At 51.2% G+C, this 16111-nt stretch overlaps 1 protein-coding gene across 1 annotated transcript in view; it reads right to left on the reverse strand.

The window, feature by feature from the left end:
- Positions 1-16111, reverse strand: part of FBN3 (fibrillin 3) — a 138011-nt gene that overhangs the window by 58732 nt on the left and 63168 nt on the right. Inside the window, exons 15-27 of the mRNA XM_077921925.1 lie at positions 15055-15177; positions 13592-13867; positions 12630-12683; positions 11480-11605; positions 10470-10595; positions 10089-10208; positions 8901-9038; positions 8023-8073; positions 6488-6613; positions 4844-5071; positions 3709-3834; positions 2928-3056; positions 847-972 (exon numbers count right to left, since the gene is read on the reverse strand). Coding sequence (XP_077778051.1) covers positions 847-972; positions 2928-3056; positions 3709-3834; positions 4844-5071; positions 6488-6613; positions 8023-8073; positions 8901-9038; positions 10089-10208; positions 10470-10595; positions 11480-11605; positions 12630-12683; positions 13592-13867; positions 15055-15177 — 1749 coding nt within the window. The remainder of the gene's footprint in view (positions 1-846; positions 973-2927; positions 3057-3708; positions 3835-4843; positions 5072-6487; positions 6614-8022; positions 8074-8900; positions 9039-10088; positions 10209-10469; positions 10596-11479; positions 11606-12629; positions 12684-13591; positions 13868-15054; positions 15178-16111) is intronic.

Below are 16111 nucleotides of genomic sequence, written 5' to 3' on the forward strand. Positions count from 1 at the left end.
GCAGGGTGAGACCCTCCCTGCCCGCAGATTGTCTTGCCAGAGTGGTGCATGCTCTGGTTATCTCCTGCTTGGACTACTGCCATGCACACTCCATGGGGCTCCCTTTGAAGGTGACCCAGAAACTACAACTAATCCAGAATGTGGCAGCTAGACTGGGAGCCACCACCAAGACCATATAACACCAGTCCTGAAAGACACTGAGGTCCAGCTCCAAGGTCCTTCTGGTGGTTCCCTCCCTGAGAGAAGTGAGGTTACAAGGAACCATGCAGAAGGCCTTCTTGGTGGTGGCGCCCGCCCAGTGGAACGCCCTCCCATCAGATGTCAAGGAAATAAACAACTATCTGACTTTTAGAAGACATCAGAAGGCAGCCCTGTTTAGGGATATTTTTCATGTTTGATGTCTTATTGCTTTATTATTGTTATTGTTAACATTCTGTTAACTCCCTGGAAGACTCCCTGATGCTGGGAAAGATGGAGGGCACAAGGAGAAGGGGACAACAGAGGGCGAGATGGTTGGACAGTGTTCTCGAAGCTACCAGCAGGAGTTTGACCAAAGTGTGGGAGGCAGTGGAAGACAGGAGTGCCTGGCGTGCTCTGGTCCATGGGGTCATGAAGAGTCGGACACGACTAAACAACTAAACAACAACAAACATTCTGTTGGGAGCCGCCCAGAGTGGCTGGGGAAACTCAGCCAGATGGGCAGGGTATAAATAATAAATTGTTGTTGTTGTTATTGAGCTCCAGCAGCCATCAGCCTCAGTCACGGATAATGGCCATAGGCCAAGGAGAATGCTCTAAGAAGGAATTGAGTTTGGGGGTCCAGAAGTCCCCAATTGGTGAACTTACCAACACAGGCATTGCCCTCTGAGGTGAGCTCGTGCCCCGGGGGGCAAAGGCACTCGAAGCTGCCATCGGTGTTGACGCAGACCCCTCCTCGACACAGCAGAGGGTCCCTCTCGCATTCGTCGATGTCTGAAAAGAAGGAAGAAGGAAAAAAGACCCAGAAGTTCAGCGCGCCGTATGCAGCGAATGACTCTAAACGCATCGCCTTGTGGTTTTCAACCTCTTTCGAGTCCATGGCTCCCTTTGAAGGAATGGGTTTCTGTGCAGTCAGTTTGAAATGGGACCCAAAACCCCGCTGTTCTTCTTTCTCCAAGAGAGCATTTCTAAAATGCATTAACTTGAGCTGCTGAGCAAATGCATAACAAAAACACAGCTGTATAAACAAAGCTCTCTCCTTTATCAGTCACGGCAATGGACGACCTTGGCTGTTCCAGTGGAGTAGGGATGGCACGTCTAGGTCTTATCTGACCTCACTCTGACGCACAGACCTAGTCCAGGAACGGTGCCAGAGTGTGTTCTTGGAGTTGGTGACCTATTGCTCCAAGATAAGAGTATAGGAACAGGAATACCCTTTTATGGTCAGAAGTACAGGAAGGAAAACCCTTTTCTGGTTAAGAGTACCGGAGCAGGAACATCTGTGATGTCAACTTACGTGTATAAGCTTACGTGTCTGCACTCATGGGGAAGTGGGGAGAGGGTGCCTGGAGGAGATATATACTGCATGAAATTTCTCATTTCTTTGGACTTGCTGTGGACTGACCACGCAAGTGCCTTTCTGCTGCTCCAGAGAGCAGAAATAAAGAACTCTTTCCCTGAACCAACCCTCGGTGTCATTTGACTTCCTTCCTCCCGTCCGGGAGCAATGCAGAACCCACCAATCGGTAAAGTCTAATAAGGCTACACCTTGACCAACCGCGGTCTTTCTACAGCTCCCCTGTGGGAGCTGCAAATTACAGAACACACAGGATTTCCCCACCCCTGTTTCTCAAGCCCTCTTTGTGAAACGAAGCAGCTGTTGGTTACTGAAGCTGGACAGGGTTTTTGGTTTTTTCCCCTGCCCTTTGCCCGCCTCTCAGGGCTGGCGCGACATTCAGGGCTGAGTCTCAGCGCCCACAACCTCCTCCTTGTCTGCTCCCCAGCAGCTGCCACAAGCTGCCTGGGGAGAAAACAGAAAAGACCTGATGAAGAGAGCACAGCAGAGGTTATATTTTCTGAGAATCGTCCGTAAAAATAATCTCTGTTGATGGCATTTTACCATTGTACTGTGGAGAGTGTATTAACTTATGGTCTGTGTGTGTGGTTTGGGAGCTGCAATGTCAGGGAAAAGTTAATGCTGTCCAAGGTTGTAAAGACTGCGGAGAGAATAATTGGGTGCACTCTTCCCACCTGGGATCAAATCTACGCTTCCAGGTGCCGTAAAAAAGCTGCAGAGATAGCACAGGACAGCGCGCACCCCGGAAATGATCTCTTTCAGCTTCTGCCTTCTGGAAGAAGGTAAAGGTAAAGGGACCCCTGACCATTAGGTCCAGTCGTGGCCGACTCTGGGGTTGCGGCGCTCATCTTGCTTTATTGGTCGAGGGAGCCGGCGTACAGCTTCCGGGTCATGTGGCCAGCAGGACTAAGCCGCTTCTGGCGAACCAGAGCAGCGCACGGAAAGGCCGTTTACCTTCCTGCCGGAGCGGTACCTATTTATCTACTTGCACTTTGATGTGCTTTTGAACTGCTAGGTTGGCAGGAGCAGGGACCGAGCAACGGGAGCTCACCCCGTTGCAGGGATTCGAACCACCGACCTTCTGATCGGCAAGTCCTAGGCTCTGTGGTTTAACCCACAGTGCCACCCGCGTCCCTCACTGTAAATAGTTTGCACCAAAACCCCCCCTATAAAACACAGGTTTGGAGTCCTGCCTGGTTACTCTCAAGCAACCGCAACAGCCATCTGACAGTATCGTAAGGGAGGAGGCCAGCAGCGGCGGACGTGGAGAGGCAACGAAATGTTCCCTCGCGGCCGTTTCGGACGAGCATCGCCTCCTCCTGAGCTCCAGATAAAACACCTTTGGCCCACCCCTTTCCCAAATCCGTCTCACCCATGCAGTTCTTCATCATCATGAACCCGCTCTCGTAGCCCTCAAAGCATTCGCACTCAAAGCTGCCGGGAGTGTTGACACAGGAGCCGTGGCCACACAGGTCGGGCGAGATCCGGCACTCGTCGATATCTGCGAGGGGCGGAAGAGAGGTTCAGGTCACCGCCCGTGGGCACAGCGAGTCTCTCCGGGGGGTCGCCCCACCCGAGAGCGGGACTGGCTTCTGAGAAGGGCGTTTACGCTGGACCGCTTACCATAGCTGTCAACTTACAGGTTTGAAAATAAGGGACCAGCAGCCTCGAAAATAAGGGATCAGCAGCCAAAATAAGGGATTTTCCCAGCACAGGTATGTTCGACTTCTGAGCCCCTCCGAGCCAAAGGCAGAAAGCCCAGCCAGCAGCCAAACGAAGCCTCAAGCGGTGGTTCCCACAGTGCAGCAACCCAGCAAAGGGGATGCAGCAAGGAAAACCACCATCACCTCTCCGCTGGGAAGCGCTGAGCAAAGGCGAGTCCCCAGGCAACGCGGCCGATTTGATCGGCCCAAGGCATGCAAGCTCCACCCCCCAGTCGTTCTTAGACTCCTTATTGGGTGAGCAACGCAGCCAAGCAACACAGTTGAAGCCTCCCTCCTCCCTGGCCGGCAGGGAGGGAGGGAGAGGAGCTGCTTCCTTTGAAACCCGGGAAATTTAAGGGACATCATCAATAAGGGACAGCAGCGGGACACAGCGCTGGGATAAGTGACTTTCCCGCCAAATAAGGGACGGTTGACAGCTATGCCGCTTACCTGTACAGTTTCTCTCCTCAGCGTCCAGGGCAAAGCCGTTGCCGCAAAGACACCGGAAGCTGCCGATGGTATTGCGGCAGGTCCCATGCGTGCAGAGGCTGGAGAATACCTTGCACTCGTTCACATCTAGAGGGTCAAAAAGGAGGCCGGTTAGGAAAGGCTCTCGTTTCAGCCTGCTGAGAAGTTGATTGGTGGCAGAAGTGGGAAGCTAAGGCCAGCTCTCATCATCCTTGACCGCTGGAAGATGAACGGATGTCAGAAACATCTCCAGGGCCACAGGTTCCCCAGCCTTGTGTTAAAGATAAAGGGACCCTTGACCGTTAAGTCCAGTTGCAGACAACTCTGGGGTTGCGGTGCTCATCTCGCTCTATAGGCCAAGGGAGATGGCATTTGTCCGCAGATAGCTTCCGGGTCATGTGGCCAGCATGACTAAGCTGCTTCTGGTGAACCAGAGCAGCGCACGGAAATGCCGTTTACCTTCCCTCCGGAGTGGTACCTATTTATCTACTTGCACTTTGACGTGGTTTCGAACTGCTAGGTTGGCAGGAGCTGGGACAGAAGAACGGGAGCTCGCCCCGTCATTGCGGGGATTCAAACCGCTGACCTTCTGATCGGCAAGTCCTAGGCTCTGTGGTTTAACCCACAGCGCCACTCGCATCCCAGGGTATTTGGTGGTAAACCCATCCACTAGGTATTCAAATTCAAAGATATGGGAATTACATTCCATCATAGGCTTCTCTGGTGCAACGGCGGTGAATGCCAGTAAGTTGTCTATGCAGTTGTCTATTTGGGGACTGTTAAGTTGTGGGCGAACATATCAGACGACACAGCGATTCTTCCAAAGCAGCTCTTTATTTGTAAGCTGGAACAGAACTGAACTGAGGAGCTCAGTCAGCCTGCTTATATAGAGCTCCAGAACAACGTAACTGTTGCAACTTTCTAAAACTATCCAATCACTGAACGTCACTTTCGATCCTTCATTTGCATAACTATCTACAGTATCCCCCTGCTGGCCCAGGGTGAGAACTTCAGTACATAACAGGGACCATCTGCACGGGGGTTCCAGGCTGTGATTTGTCCCCCCTCCTCCGCGCTCCTGGGGACGATGTTCTCCATCACACACACCCCAACTCACCTTTGTAAAAAGGCCGTCCGGATAAGACATCTCCCCGATTGGCAAAACCAGGTCCTCTTGGGCAGATGGCTTTGTATTCAGCGGAGCCCGGCTTGGGGCACTCCTCGCAGTCGAATCCCCAAGCCGCACCGACAGAGCAGCAGCAAAGGTCGATGCGGTATTTTCCCGGCAGCGGCGCCGTGCACTCGTCTTCGGCCCACTTCATGTAGCACTGCTCCAGTCGCACGTCTGGGGGAGGAAAGGCGAAGGTCAGCCGGGGGCAGCGAGGAAGACGCCGTCTCGAAGGTTTTGCTAGTGGCCGGCGGCTGCGTGCCACGCTAATCGTAGCCCGAGCAGAGCCATCAAAATTAAGGGGCATGGCTGGCGGAGGTCTGCTGGTCTACTCTGAGCAGAATTTAGCTGGGTGCAACCCCGGGAATGGACTGCTCTTGAGAAGATTAAAGGGACACATTGATTGATTGATTGATTGATTTGACCTAACAAAATCCATATGTGCTTAAAACGATAAATGAAACCTCTAAGAGGTTCTCTCTCTTTACACAGACACACACACAGACACACACACAGACACACACACAGACACACGCACACTAGTGAAAATCCAGACACAACAGTTGTTGAACTTTTCTTTTTTTGGCAAAGTTACAGAGCTTTTTAAAAGTTGTTAGAAGGCAGAGGGCCTTCTCAGTGGTGGCGCCCGCCCTATGGAACGCCCTCCCATCAGATGTCAAGGGAATAAACAACTATATCTGACTTTTAGAAGACACCTGAAGGCAGTCCTGTTTAGGGAAGTTTTTTATGGTTTTTTTTTAAAATCATGTTTTTAATGTTCTGCTGGGAGCCTCCCAGAGCGGCTGGTGAACCCAGCCAGATGGGCGGGGTATAAATAATAAATTATTAGTACAGTGGTACCTTGGGTTACATACACTTCAGGTTACATACGCTTCAGGTTACAGACTCCGCTAACCGAGAAATAGTACCTCGGGTTAAGAACTTTGCTTCAGGATGAGAACAGAAATTGTGCTCCGGCGGCCCGGCGGCAGCGGGAGGCCCCATTAGCTAAAGTGGTGCTTCAGGTTAAGAACAGTTTCAGGTTAAGAACGGACCTCCAGAACGAATTAAGTACTTAAATCGAGGTACCACTGTATTTATTTATACATACCCTGCCTATCTGACTGGGTTTCCCCAGCCACTCTGGGAAGCTTTCAACAGAATATTAAAATACAATAGTCTATTAAACATTAAAAGCTTCCCTAAACAGGGCTGCCTTCAGATGTCTTCTAGAACTCAGATAGTTGTTTATTTCCTTGACATCTGACGGGAGGGCGCCACCACCGAGAAGGCCCTCTGCTTGGTTCTCTGTAGCTTCACTTCTTGCAGGGAGGGAACCGCCAGAAGGCCCTCGGCGCTGGACCTCAGTGTCCGGGCTGAACGATGGGGGTGGAGATGCTCCCTCAGGTATACTGGACCGAGGCCGTTTAGGGCTTTAAAGTGTTTCGCTTTGTCTCCAGCACGTGGGCTCTCCCCACCCATGAGACGTAGCAAGGTCCTTCCCATGGAAGATGAGAAATAAGGATGTCATGGGGGACGCGGGGAAAGGGGAACCGGGAGCCCGCGTGGCTTATGCCTCTTCTCCATCCTCACCAACGCACGTCCTGCCAGAGCCGTCCAGCGTCAAGCCTTCAGGACAATCGCAACGGAAGGACCCCACTGTGTTCACGCAGTGGCCGTTGGAACAGACCCCCGGGAAAACCTCGCATTCGTTCACATCTGGGGAGAGAAAAACGTCGTGAGGGTCGTTGCAGGGTCTGTTAGTCAGCGGGTGGGGACTGGAAGGGGGGATTAGCGGCAAAATATCCATTTTGGGGTCTAAGAAAAGGCCAGCAGATCCTGAGCACAAAACACAGGCGGGCTCTGCACCCTCAAAGCACAAAAACCCTCCTTTGGAAACACACAGTTCCTCAGAACACCCATTTCACAGATGGTAAGGTAAAGGGCATAGCTCTCAACTTTTCCCTTTTCTTGCGAGGAATCCTATTCGGAATAAGGGAATTTCCCTTTAAAAAAGGGAAACGTTGACAGCTATGCCCCTGGGCGGTTAAGTCCAGTCAAAGGCGACTATGGGGTTGCGGCGCTCATCTCGCTTTCAGGCTGAGGGAGCTGGCGTTTGTCTGCAGACAGCTTTCCGGGTCATGTGGACAGCAGGACTAAACCGCTTCCGGCACAACGGGACACCGTGACGGAAACCAGAGCACACGGAAACGCCGTTTATCTTCCCGCTGCAGTGGTATCTATTTATCTACTTGCACTCGCATGCTTTCTGTTAGGTTGGCAGGAGCTGGGACAGAGCAACGGGAGCTCACCCCATCGCAGGGATTCAAACCACTGACCTTTTGATCGGTAAGCCCAAGAGCATGGGTAGGCAAACTAAGGCCCGGGGGCCGGATCCGGCCCAATCGCCTTCTAAATCCAGCCCGCGGACGGTCTGGGAATCAGCGTGTTTTTACATGAGTAGAATGTGTCCTTTTATTGAAAACGCATCTCTGGGTTATTTGTGGGGCATAGGAATTCATTCATATATTTTTTTTCCAAAATATAGTCCGGCCCTCCACAAGGTCTGAGGGACAGTGGACCGGCCCCCTGCTGAAAATTTTCCTGATCCCTGCCCTCTTGGTGGTTTAGATCACAGTGCCACCCGCACCACCCGCAGATGGTAAAGTGGCAAGTCTAAAGACCTGGGCGCTGTGTTGAGGCAGGCAGGCGCACATTGCCTTGTCCAAAATTACCGTATTTTTCGCTCTATAAGACGCACCAGACCCCAAAACGCACCTAGTTTTTGGAGGAGGAAAACAAGAAAACAAATATTCTGAATCTCAGAAGCCGGAACAGCAAGAGGGATCGCTGCGCAGCGAAAGCAGCAATCCCTCTTGCTGTTCTGGCTTCAGGGATAGCTGCGCAGGCTGCATTCGCCCCATAAGACGCACACACATTTCCCCCTACTTTTTAGGAGGGGAAAAGTGAGTCTTATACAGCAAAAAATACGGTATGTTGCCCCTGAGCAGGGCAAATTCAAGGGAGGAGCTATCAAAGACACAAGGACGCTCCTGTTTCGTGGGGAGGGGATTGGGGTTTCCTCGGTAGCCCCCCCCCAGGATACGAGCTGTCAGAGCGCCCCATACCTTCGCAGGAGACCCCCTTCATCCTGGCGTAACCCCTCGGACAGGTGGTGTCTGTGGCAAAAAAAGAAAGTGAGATAGCAGCCTGAGAACCACGAGACTTTGCCAAACTCGGAGACCCAAAGGTGCTTTGGAGACCAAGACCAGTGCAATTTGTCCAGTGCAGCACTAACACAGAGATGAGGAATGAAGCCCCGATAAAAGAAGCAAACGCTCTAGCAACTAATAATTTACTACAGTGGAATAAACTCTACTTTTATTAACTTGAGTTATTCCCTGCTGACTTAAATTATAAGCTGATTGCAGCCAAAGTGTTTTGTTTTTTACCAGAGGTTGTTAATTCAGATGCCAAAATATCACAAACTGTGTGAACAGTGAACCCAAATTCTCCATGTGGAACTAATAAGCTTTAAATTGCTTATTTTTATTTTTTTGTTGTGATTTTGCATTGTTTTGTTTATAATTTTTGCTAAGTGCCATGGGTACTTAAGGGCAGTATTCCAATAAATAAATTGGCAAACAGATCAACAGCAGTTCTGTCAATTTTGCCACTATTATCTGATGACTTTTTGTGCAAGCACATTTCTATTTGCACTTGATGCCAGAATTGCCAGCTTTGTTTTTTAATTGACATTCTTAAATTTGAGGGTTTGCGTAGTTCTACCTATACACACAAACTTGATACAGTGAGCTGGTTCAGCCAATTATATATTGTTCTTATCTTGGCTTATTAAACCAAGTATTTCACACAGTTTTGAGTAAACTCGGAGTACACTGCAATTTGAGTAAACTTGGAGACCCAAAGGTGCTTTGGAGACCAACACCCTTTGCACGCTGCAATTTGGCCAGTTCCAAAGCAGGGCGTTCGGACAGACATTTACCAATCTCGCAGCGTTCGCACGGACTGCCCCAGGCAGCGCCCAGGGTGGCGCAGCACTCGGACTTCAGCGTGGCACCATTGATGTTGACTTCGCAGCGGCCTTCCTGGATGTTCAGCCAGCAAGTCCCTTTCATGCTGTCTAGGGGAGGAAAGCAGAACAGCTGAGTCAGATGGCGTTTGTTGTTGTTCTTGTTGCTATGATAGGTAGGTAGGTACAGTGGTACCTCGCAAGACGGAAAATTCGCAAGACGAAAGGGTTTTTGGTTTTTTGAGTTGCTTCGCAAGACGATTTTCCCTATGGGCTTGCTTTGCAAGACCGAAACGTCTTGCAAGTTTGTTTCCTTTTTCTTAACACCGTTAATACAGTTGCGACTTGACTTCGAGGAGCAACTCATAGCATGCGGTGTGGTAGCCTTTTTTGAGGTTTTTGAAGACTTTGGTGATTTTTGAAGCTTTTCCAAAACTTTTCTGAAACCGTGCTTCGCAAGACGACAAAATCGCAAGACGACAAAACTTGCGGAACGAATTAATTTCGTCTTGTGAGGCACCACTGTAGGTAGGTAGGTAGGTGATAGATAGATACAGATAGATAGATAGATAGATAGATAGATAGATAGATAGATAGATAGATAGATGATAGATGATAGATAGACATATGACAGATAGATAGACAGATTGCATTTTATGATTATATATATATTTACATTTCAGTGTGAATTTCCTCAATATAAGGCACTTTGCGCTGTATGTGGGGCTACCTTTGAAGGTGACCCGGAAACTGTTTTGTCGTGTTTTTAATAGTCTGTTGGGAAACCCAGCCAAATGAGCAGGGTATGTATAAATAAATAAGTAAATAATTAAGTAAGTAAGTAAATAAATAAATAAATAAATAAATATTGTAATAATAATAATAATTTGTATTTCACTATTATATTTATTCTTTGCATTTCAGTGTGAATTTCCCCATTATAACGCATTTTTTTTTTGCTATTCTTCTTCCGATTTGCTTTTGGAATTTAAGGACATATAAGGATAAAGGGATTTGAACAGAAGCAGAACAGAAACATCATGGAAGTAAAGATAGGAAGTAGAAAGGGCAAAGGGCGTATCGCACTGAAACTGAATTGAATTTGTTAAACGGTACGAAAATCAATTTTTAAAAAATTACGAAAAAAGAGAGGCTCTTTACCAACACAGATGGTGCCGCTGGAATCCAGCTTGCTTCCTGGGGAGCATTCGCAGGCGAAAGAGCCGGCATTATTTCGGCATATGCCGTTAATGCACGGGTTCGAGGTACACTCGTTGATATCTGGAGGGAGAGATATTTCAGTCGCCGCGGCTAGAACCTTGCTGAATTTATCCCGCACCGATCCTGAAATCAGCCTTCTTAGTCCAACCTGTGTCGCCTCTCCCTCGTGGGAAGCCACGGGACCTTCGCCAACATCCCAACTTCTCAAAGGACAGGCAAAGGTGCCAGCTTGGCTGGCGCTAAAACCTTAATTAAAGAGCCAGTTTCGCTGGCAACAGAGATCCGCTCCCTTTCTTCCTGGCACCGGGCCCAAACACTTACCCTCACAGGTGTCCGTCTCCGTCCGGAAGACAAACCCCTTGGGGCAGCTGCAGCTGTAGCTCCCTGGGGTGTTGCGGCACAGGCCGTTGTCACACAGCAGCCGGTTGACGGCACACTCGTCCACATCTGGAGAGAAAGTCGCACGAGTGTGAGCTGCGCATGGAGGCCGGCCGGGTTACAGCACCCAGCGCCCAGCGCCGGATTTAGGTTTGATGTGGCCCTAAGCCATTGAAGGTAATGGGGCCCTTTCTATGTCCAGCTGTCCTTTCTCAACAACAAATTGCCACTGTTTTTTGTGTTGAATATATGCTATATGGTCATTTATGGACCTAATAGGTATCTCAAGCCATTTGCCCATGTTGTCATGCAACCAGTCCATGCAGAATGTAGGCACCCTATATATAGGTAAAGGGTAAAGGGACCCCTGACCATTAGGTCCAGTCGCGACAGACTCTGGGGTTGCGGCGCTCATCTTGCTTTACTGGCCGAGGGAGCCGGTGTACAGCTTCCGGGTCATGTGGCCAGCATGACTGAGCCACTTCTGGCGAACCAGAGCAGCGCACGGAAACACCGTTTACCTTCCCGCCGGAGTGGTACCTATTTATCTACTTGCACTTTGAGGTGCTTTCGAACTGCTAGGTGGGCAGGAGCACGGACCGAGCAACGGGAGCTCACCCCGTCGGGGGATTCGAACCGCCGACCTTCTGATCAGCAAGTCCTAGGCTCTGTGGTTTAAGCCACAGCGCCACCTGTGTGCCTTTATATAGAAGGGACCCACCCTATATATATAGAAAGGAGCAAACCAGGGATGTTTTAGGGAGCAGGCGAGGCCCTGGACTTACATCCTACACAACACAAAACATTGCTGCTGTATGAACTAGCTGCACAGCGGTTCCGTTTCACAGCTCAAACTGCGCATGCCACAGGCTTGTCTGTGCATGTGTTTCGAGGTTACGTCGATCTCTAGACGGCCCCCTGAGAGCCCTCCGCAACCCCGCGAAATCACTCACCCACACAGTTTTTGCCCGTGGGGTCTGACTCGTAGCCCAGGTTGCAGATGCAGCGATAACTTCCCCGTAGATTCTCGCACATCCCGTTGGGGCAGATGTCCGGGTTCAAAGCACACTCGTTGATATCTGGACACAAGAGGGGGGATTTGGGAATTAATAATTCTACGTGGGGCTACCTTTGAAGGTGACCTGGAAACTGCAACTAATCCAGAATGCGGCAGTTATACTGGTGACTGGGAGCGGCCGCCAAGACCATATAACACCGGTCCTGAAAGATCTTCATTGGCTCCCAGGACGTTTCCGAGCACAATTTAAAGTGTTGGCGCTGACCTTTAAAGCCCTAAACGGCCTCGGTCCAGTATATCTGAAGGAGCGTCTCCACCCCAATCGTTCTGCCCGGACACTGAGGTCCAGCTCCAAGCGCCTTCTGGCAAGAAGTGAGGTTACAGGGAACCAGACAGAGGGCCTTCTTGGTGGTGGCGCCCGCCCTGTGGAACGCCCACCCTTCAGATGTGAAGGAAATAAGTAGCTATCCTATCTTTAAAAGACATCTGAAGGCAGCCCTGTTTAGGGAACTTTTTAACATTTAACACTGTATTGTTTTTAATACTTGATTGGGAGCCGCCCAGAGTGGCTGGGGAAACTCAGCCAGATGGGCGGGGTATAAATAATAAATTATTATTATTATATTATTATTATAAAATAGCGGACGCTTGGGTTGCGAACGTGATCTGTGCGGGAAGCACGTTTGCAACCTTTAGCGCTGCCTCTGCGCATGCGTAAGTTAAGATCTGACGCTTCTGCGCATGCACAAAGTGTGATTTAGTGCTTCTGTGCATGCGCTGAAACCCAGAAGTAACCCGTTCCGGTACTTCCGGGTTCGGCACAGTGCGCAACCTGAAATCGCGCAACCCGAAGCGTCTGTAAGCCGAGGTATGACTGTAAGACCATATTTATGCGAATCAGAGCGGAAATGATCAATTACAGGCGGTCCGGTGCTTTCGTTCGCGGACTGAGTTGGGACCACGGATTTTAAGACTATGTCTCAATGAAACACCATCAGGAATGAGTTTCTGCAGAGGCCCCAGCCTTGCACAACCCCCCACAAGCTGCTGAAGGGTGGGGTGGGGTCACTTTCCCCGAAACTTACCTCTTCCGTCAGCTGTGATGCCGATGCCACTGCTGCAGAGAGCTTGGAATTCAGCTGCGAAAAAAACCACAAGTCTTTGTCAACTCAGCGATTCTAAGGCTTTCTACATTCGCGTGCTGAAAGAGCCGCTGTATTCCATGGACACTGAGAATGCTCAGACCTTATTGTCCTAATTGGCCTTGTGGGACGCGGGTGGCGCTGTGGTCTGTGGTGTTGGAATGTGGTAAGACATTCCAGTTAGAAATGAGCCAGCGTGGTGTAGTGGTTAAGAGCGATGGACTCGTAATCTGGTGAACCGGGTTCGATTCCCCGCTCCTCCACCTGCAGCTGCTGGGTGACCTTGGGCTAGTCACATTTCTCTGAAGTCTCCCAGCCCAACTCACCTCACAGAGTGTTTGTTGTGAGGGAGGAAGGGAAAGGAGATTGTTAGCCGCTTTGAGACTCCTTAAAGGTAAAGGTAAAGGAACCCCTAACCATTAGGTCCAGTCGTGGCCAACTCTGGGGTTGCGGCGCTCATCTCGCTTTATCGGCCATGGGAGCCGACCTACAGCTTCCAGGTCATGTGGCCAGCATGACTAAGCCGCTTCTGGCGAACCAGAGCAGTGCATGGAAACACCGTTTACCTTCCCGCCGGAGCGGTACCTATTTATCTACTTGCACTTTGAGGTGCTTTCGAACTGCTAGGTTGGCAGGAGCAGGGACCGAGCAACGGGAGCTCACCCCGTCGTGGGAATTCGAACCGCCAACCTTCTGATCGGCAAGCCCTAGGCTCTGTGGTTTAACCCACAGCGCCACCCACGTCCCATCTTGAGACACCTTAGGGTAGTGATAAAGCGGGATATAAAATCCAAACTCTTCTTCTTCCTTTCGTTGGACTTCTTATCTACTGCCATGGGGGTGGGGAGGAACCTGAATTCCCAGAATCCTTACAGGCATGTACAAATCGCTTTTCTTCAACTCACCTGAGTTCTTGGCAGGGCAAGGCTGGCAAGGCTCCCCGAACCCATGGTCCGGGTTGGCACAGCAGCACTCGGACTTGGTGACGGCGCCGGGGAAAGGCCTGGCGCAGGTGCCCTTCTTGATGCCGCCGTAGCAGGTGCTGCGGACATGGGTGTCGACGCAGACCCGCCCGTCCACGCCGATGGCCAGGCCCCCCAGGCACTCACAGCGGAAGGAGCCCTCTGTGTTGATGCACCAGCCGTTCATGCAGATTCCAGGGGTCTCGCACTCATCGACGTCTGCCAGGGAAAGGTAAAGGTAAAGGGACCCCTGACCATTATGTCCAGTCGTGGCCGACTCTGGGGTTGCGGCGCTCATCTCGCTTTACTGGCCGAGGGAGCCGGCATACAGCTTCCGGGTCATGTGGCCAGCAGGACTAAGCCGCTTCTGGCGAACCAGAGCAGCGCACGGAAATGCCGTTTACCTTCCCGCCGGAGTGGTACCTATTGATCTACTTGCACTTTGACGTGCTTTCGAACTGCTAGGTTGGCAGGAGCAGGGACCGAGCAACGGGAGCTCACCCCTTCAAGGGATTTGAACCGCCAACCTTCTGATCAGCAAGTCCTAGGCTCTATGGTTTAACCCACAGCGCCACCCGCGTCTCAGGGCGGGGTAGAAATAGTAAATGATGATGATGATGATGATGATGATGATGATGATGATGAGCTGCCATGTGCCATTAATGGCAGGCAAATCCTGGCTATGTCAGGGAAATTCTGGACGTTTGTCAGCCCTAGTACAGGCTAAAGCTCCTCTGGTGACTAATAACTTTAATGTTGATATATACCGTATTTTTCGCTCTATAAGATGCACTCCCCCCCTCCCAAAACTAAGGGGAAATGTGTGTGCGTCTTATGGAGTGAATGCCGGCTCCTTGGCTTCAGTGATAGCAACGTGAAGCCTCCGAAGCGCAGAGGGAGCGCTCACCCCATGCTCTGGAGTCTTCGGGTTGCTTCGCTGAAGCCTGGAGAGCGAGAGGGGTCAGTGCGCACCGATCCCTCCTGCTCTCCTGGCTTCGCTTCGCTGGAGAAGCGCTGCACAGCTTTCCCTCTCTGCGCAGCGCCCCTTCAGTGGAGTTGGAGGAGAAACGGAAGGGGCTCCGTTTTCTCCTGCCGCTTCGCTGAAGGGGCGCTGAGCAGAGAGGGGGAGAATTATTTTTTTCTTGTTCTCCCCCTTAAAACAAGGTGCGACCTATGGTCGGGTGCGTCCTATGAAGCGAAAAATGCGGCATACTATGCCGCACTGTGTATTGTGGGTCTACGGACCGCAATAAAGCCGTGTGCAGATTTAACAAGCCGGAAAACCGTCGGGAGAACACCTGATCGGGGTTGTTGCAAGTGGAGGGCAAAGACTTTGCTCATGTTTTTGGAAATGCAAGCCTCTCCCGCTCGCGATCCCTGGTAAAGCTTTTCCGCAGTCTACCCACCGACACAATATCGCCCATTGGGAGCCAGGACGAAGCCCAGTTTGCAGATACATTTGAAGCTCCCGTCTTCGTTGATGCACATCCCATTGAGGCACATGTTGGTGGTGGCGCATTCGTCGTGATCTGCGGGAGGAAGGGAGGGAGCAATTTACCATGGGGATTTCTCCCCCTACCCGCCACGGCCTCCCCTGGCATCACTGACTCGGGGAAGCCCCTTCCCAAGGTGGGGGGGCCAGAGGATTTGCGGAAACTGGAGCAGGAAACCGTTTCCCCCCTTTCTTTCTCCAGCTGAGAAAAATCTCCCGGGAGCTTATCTGGGGAAGGGCCATAGCTCAGCGGTGGAGCGTCTGCCCCACGAGTTGGGAGAGGCTCCCCCCGAATCTCTGGAGGGCAGCTGCCAGTCAGTGTAGACTGAGATAGATGGACCAATGGCCTGACTCAGTCAACAGTAGCTGTCTAGGTTCCTTTCATGCAAATAAAAATAGTGATGGGAGAGGCGAGAGCCAAAAGGGGGCTCTCTTCCTCCCCCACTTGCCCTTCCTTCCTTCCTTCCTTCCTTCCTTCCTTCCTTCCTTCCTTCCTTCCTTCCTTCCTTCCTTCTTCTTTCTTTCTCCCTCCCTCCCTCCCTCCCTCCCTCCCTCCCTCCCTCCCTTCTTCATTTTCCCTTTCCTTCTTTCTTTCTTCCCTCCCTCCCTCCCTCCCTTCTTCTTTCTGTATTTTCCCCTTCCTTCCTTCCTTCCTCCCTCCCCTTCCTCCCTCCCTCCCTCCCTCCCTCCCTCCCTCCCTCCCTCCCTTCCTTCTTCATTTTCCCCTTCCTTCTTTCTTCCCTCCCTCCCTCCCTTCTTTCTGTATTCCTTCCTTCCTTCCTTCCTTCCTTCCTTCCTTCCTTCCTTCCTTCCTTCCTTCCTTCCTTCCTTCCTCCCCCTTCCTTCCTTCCTTCCTTCCTTCCTTCCTTCCCCTTCCCCTTCCTTCCTTCCTTCCTTCCTTCCTTCCTTCCTTCCTTCCTTCCTTCCTCCCTCCCTCCCTCCCTCCCTCCCTCCCTCCCTCCCTCCCTCCC

This window comes from Podarcis muralis, chromosome 18 (assembly GCF_964188315.1).
Source record: "Podarcis muralis chromosome 18, rPodMur119.hap1.1, whole genome shotgun sequence".
Lineage (NCBI taxonomy): Eukaryota > Metazoa > Chordata > Lepidosauria > Squamata > Lacertidae > Podarcis > Podarcis muralis.